General features: G+C 41.6%; 1 protein-coding gene across 1 annotated transcript; it reads left to right on the top strand.

Moving 5' to 3' along the window:
• The first annotated feature begins 218 nt into the window (after positions 1-218).
• On the top strand, positions 219-2,125 carry LOC113663513 (zona pellucida sperm-binding protein 3-like). Its single transcript, XM_027178820.2, has 8 exons — positions 219-808; positions 884-1,002; positions 1,090-1,193; positions 1,265-1,442; positions 1,511-1,628; positions 1,700-1,785; positions 1,855-1,946; positions 2,021-2,125. The coding sequence occupies exons 1-8, from the start codon at positions 254-256 to the stop codon at positions 2,080-2,082; spliced, it is 1,314 nt and encodes a 437-aa protein (XP_027034621.2). The 5' UTR covers positions 219-253; the 3' UTR covers positions 2,083-2,125.
• The last annotated feature ends 1,956 nt before the right edge of the window (positions 2,126-4,081 follow it).

Below are 4,081 nucleotides of genomic sequence, written 5' to 3'. Positions count from 1 at the left end.
TTTTTCTACCTTAGGAAATTGCCTATCTAGGTCATGTGGTTGAGACAATTAATACAATTAAGCTCTTGGCCAATCAAATGCGGGGGATGTGACCTTCTAATTGCTGTCTTCTATCAGGCAGCCTAATTTGTAGCTTAACAGGCCCAGAAGAACATTAGGATAATTAGAAACGGTTGAAGTCGTGCTGAAATCACCATATAAATAGGAGGTTGTCTGCCAGGTCTACTGTGCATGCAATTGTCTGTCAACAGCAATGGGTTTCAACCAAGTGGAAGTTGGCGTGGTTGTGCTGCTGCTTTCAGTTGGGTTGTCAACAGCCCAATGGCCACTAAAGGAAGCTGTTCTTGCTCCTCTTGGATTTCAACATAACAATTCAGGGTATCATTTGGTGCCAGTGAACACTGGGTTGACTTCTCAATGGCTTCAAAGGGATCCACAAGCTGGAAGCCCTGTAGTAGCCCCACTTGGAGTGCAGCTTCAAAATCCTTCAGGTCCTCAAAACCAGCAAGTGGTGCAGCAACCAGCAAAGAAAGTGACTTGGCGTTTTCCAGCACCACCACAAATCCCAACCCCACCAGCACCAGTGCACTTTGTAAGGCAGTCTGATCCTGTCCCTGCCCAGGGTGTAACAGTAAAGTGCAATGAGACTGCAGTGCGTGTAGAGGTGAGAAGGGATCTGTTTGGAACTGATGCACCCCTCAATATTGCTGCCTTCACACTGGGTGGCTGTGCTGCCAGGGGGATGGATGCTTCTTCTCAAGTCTTCATCTTTGAATCTGCTCTGTATGGCTGCAACAGCAAGTTGACTGTAAGTCTCCTGTTGCTAAATCCCTTGGTTAGGCTTTTAAGCTTGTCTGGCCTTTCTTAAACTGTTTCCTTTCAGGTGACTGCAAAGGAGCTGGTCTATATCTTCTCCCTTGGTATGGCTTCAGTGCCCTTAAGTAGTACTCCCATTCAAAGGGTTGCTGCTACTGTGGTTTCAATTGAGTGTCACTACCTGAGGTATAGTTCTGTACCAAAACCCAAACTACTTTAGATACTTGGGAGGCTGTACAAATTATTGATGGATCATGTTTGAATGCTTTCCAGATTCCACAATGTGAGCAGCAATCCTCTTATGCCTGCTTGGATCCCATATGCTTCTGCCCAAGCTGCTGAGGAACTTCTTGTTTTCTCCTTGAGGCTTATGATGGGTTTGTATCCCTAGTAGTGCAGTTGAGCTCTGTGGTTTTTGAATGATTACTAATATGGTTTCTTTTCATAGCTGACTGGACTTCTGAAAGGCTGTCCAACCAGTACTACCTGGGTGAGCTCATCAACATTGAGGCCTCTGTACTGCAGTTCAACCACGTACCTCTGCGTGTCCTTGTTGACAGCTGTGTGGCCACCCCTGTCCCTGACATCAATGCCATCCCTAGATATTCCTTCATTGAGAACTATGGGTGAGTGCAGTTCTCCTTCTTGCTTTGCAAGCTGACCAAGAAAGCCTTAACCCTGTAAATCCTTCTAGGTGCATGATTGATGCCAAGCTTACACACTCCAGCTCTCACTTCTTGCCTCAAACTCAAGCATCTAAACTGAGACTTCAGCTGGAGGCCTTCAGGTTTCAACAAGTGAACAGCAGCATGGTAGGTGATGCTTGTCTGGGTGGGGTGATGGGCATGTTGAGCTGTCAATAACACTATTTTTTTAAAACCAGGTTTACATTGCATGCCTCCTAAAAGCAACTGCAGCGTCTGCCCCTGCTGATGCTGAGCACAAGGCTTGCTCATTCCTCAACAATGGGTATGTTTCTGTACTATAATAGTGGTTTTGCTGATGAGAAGTGACTAACCCACTACTGTTTCTTCCTAGATGGACTTCTGCATATGGTGCTGACCAGGTATGCAGTTGTTGCAGTAGTAGCTGTGCTGGGAGGAAGGGCCGTGACCTGGCATCAGAGCAAGGTATTTGTGGAATAAAGGAGGCTTTTTTTTTTTTTTTTTTTTTTTTTTTACTAAAAATTGTACTTTGTTTGCAGGTCTGCAGCTAGTGAAAGAAGTAAGCCTTGGCCCAGTTGTGGTTCTGGAAAATGCTTTGTAGTCTAATGACTTGTTAATTTGCTTCAATAAATTTTTAGAAAATACATTTCTCTTGGATGTCTTATTGCTTTCTCCTCCAAACAAGGCTACATCACTGCACATGTTGCACACATTCATAATGGGGTGATCTGCAGGAAGCTGGAAACATACTTTGTCTAATTTTAGCCAGTGAGTCAATCATTTTACTGCAAATACAGTTTTCCAAATTGTCAATCTTAGCTTTTTGTTCTCACACGGCAGCTTGTACATGAGCCACTTGACTGCTATGGGGGTTTTTTTTTTTTGGGGGAGCAGAAATCCACTGTTTTGACTGTAAAACTTTCAATAAGTGTACAAATGAATTTTTAAGAAAAATGACCAAGTTAGCAATCATTTTTAGGTTTAGTACTTGATGTCAAGCTCAAATTAAAGTCCATCTGATTTCAATAAGATGACAATCAGGTGTGGAAGGGGATCATTACAAAAACAATGGAGAATTCTGAGGCCTTCAGGAAAGTTATTGTTACTGATCTAGCTGGAACAGTTTACAAAATCCTCTCAAGCCTTTAGACTCCTAGTCACATAGGTTATGTACAAATAGAAGAAATTTGGGGAGTGGTGGCTCAACTGGTTAAGGTGCTGGGTCGTTGATTGGTTCAAGTCCCAGCACAGCCAAGCTGCCACTGCTGGGCCCTTGATCAAGGTCCTCAACCATTCCTGCTCAAGGGGTGCTGTATCATAGCTGCTCCTGCACTCTGAACCCAACCTCAGTTGGGGTATGTGAAGAAAATAATTCTGCTGTAATGTATATGTGGCAATAATAAAGGCTTCTATGCCCCGTTTTATAATTTAGGACCTTTGTTACAACTTGTTTTGGAGTGATCTTTGTTGGTTGACCACTTCTGGGAATGTACCAATCTGTTGGGTCAGAAAGGAATGCAGGGTAAATTATAAGCAACTAAAGGCTTGTTTTACTTTGGCTTATGTTAATGTTCATGAGCTACTACTCTCCAAAAAGAACAATGCTGCCCATGATGTTTGGTAAAAATCAGTCAGAGGACAAATAAAAAAATCAAAAATAATTTGTGGAGTAATCAGACCAAAATAAAACTTTTTGTCTTAAAATGAGAAGCATTATTTTTGGAGAAATAAAAATGCTGAATTCCAGCATCATAACATTATACCTTCTGTGAAACATGGTGGAAGTATCATGATTTGGGCCTGTATTGCTGCATCTTGGTCCAAAGTGGCTCACGATCGTTGACAGAACAATGAATTCAGAATTATGACAGTGAAATCTAAATTTAAAGCGTTTACTATCATATGCACAGTAAGGAAACAGGTTTCCCAGTACAATGAAATTCTTTGCTGTCCACAGTGAATGCCCGACAAGTACAGAAAAAAATGAACTATGTTAAAAAAGTAAAATTAAGTACAAAAAAATCAGACACACATAACTACAAACATAGTTAAAAAATAATAAACTATGCAGCAGATAGACTGAAAATACAGAAATATAGACTGTATGTACAAGTGTAGAGTGTTGAGTGTTGACGATATATACACACACACGTATATTTACTGTAATATGTGCAAAAATTGAATACCACTGTAGATGTTAATGCAGCAGTAACATTAACAATGTATGAATTGAATGCAACTGTGGATAATGATAGAAATGCCATTAAAATTAACAGTATGCAGTGACATGCAGCTACTTGACATAACAGCAGTAATATTAACAAATGTGCAACATGAGGGGGAGCAATTTAGTTCAACTGATCTATGAGATAGATGAAACTAGTCTAGATGAAACTAGTTTTCTGGCTACCTGTTCAATAGTCTAATTGCTGAGGGAAAGAATGAGTCCCTTAGTTTGGAGGTCCTGCATTTCACACTCCTGTACCAATGTCTTGAGGGGAGGAGTGTGAACAGTCCATGTTGGGGATGGGTGGGATCCTTTAAAATGGAGGCAGCGCTCCTGTCGGCTCTGCAGTGGTAAATGTTTTCCAGAGAGGGCA

The sequence above is a fragment of the Tachysurus fulvidraco genome, chromosome 15, assembly GCF_022655615.1.
Source record: "Tachysurus fulvidraco isolate hzauxx_2018 chromosome 15, HZAU_PFXX_2.0, whole genome shotgun sequence".
NCBI lineage: Eukaryota > Metazoa > Chordata > Actinopteri > Siluriformes > Bagridae > Tachysurus > Tachysurus fulvidraco.
This window is presented reverse-complemented; position numbering and strand designations above follow the sequence as displayed.

What these genes read in the sequence shown, in the direction of transcription:
- LOC113663513 (XM_027178820.2), top strand. Translation starts at nt 254, where the DNA reads ATGGGTTTCAACCAAGTGGAAGTTGGCGTGGTTGTGCTGCTGCTTTCA. An exon ending in GCTGCAACAGCAAGTTGACT is followed by an intron (nt 809 to 883) that starts GTAAGTCTCCTG and finishes GTTTCCTTTCAG; the next exon opens with GTGACTGCAAAGGAGCTGGT. An exon ending in TGCTCATTCCTCAACAATGG is followed by an intron (nt 1,786 to 1,854) that starts GTATGTTTCTGT and finishes GTTTCTTCCTAG; the next exon opens with ATGGACTTCTGCATATGGTG.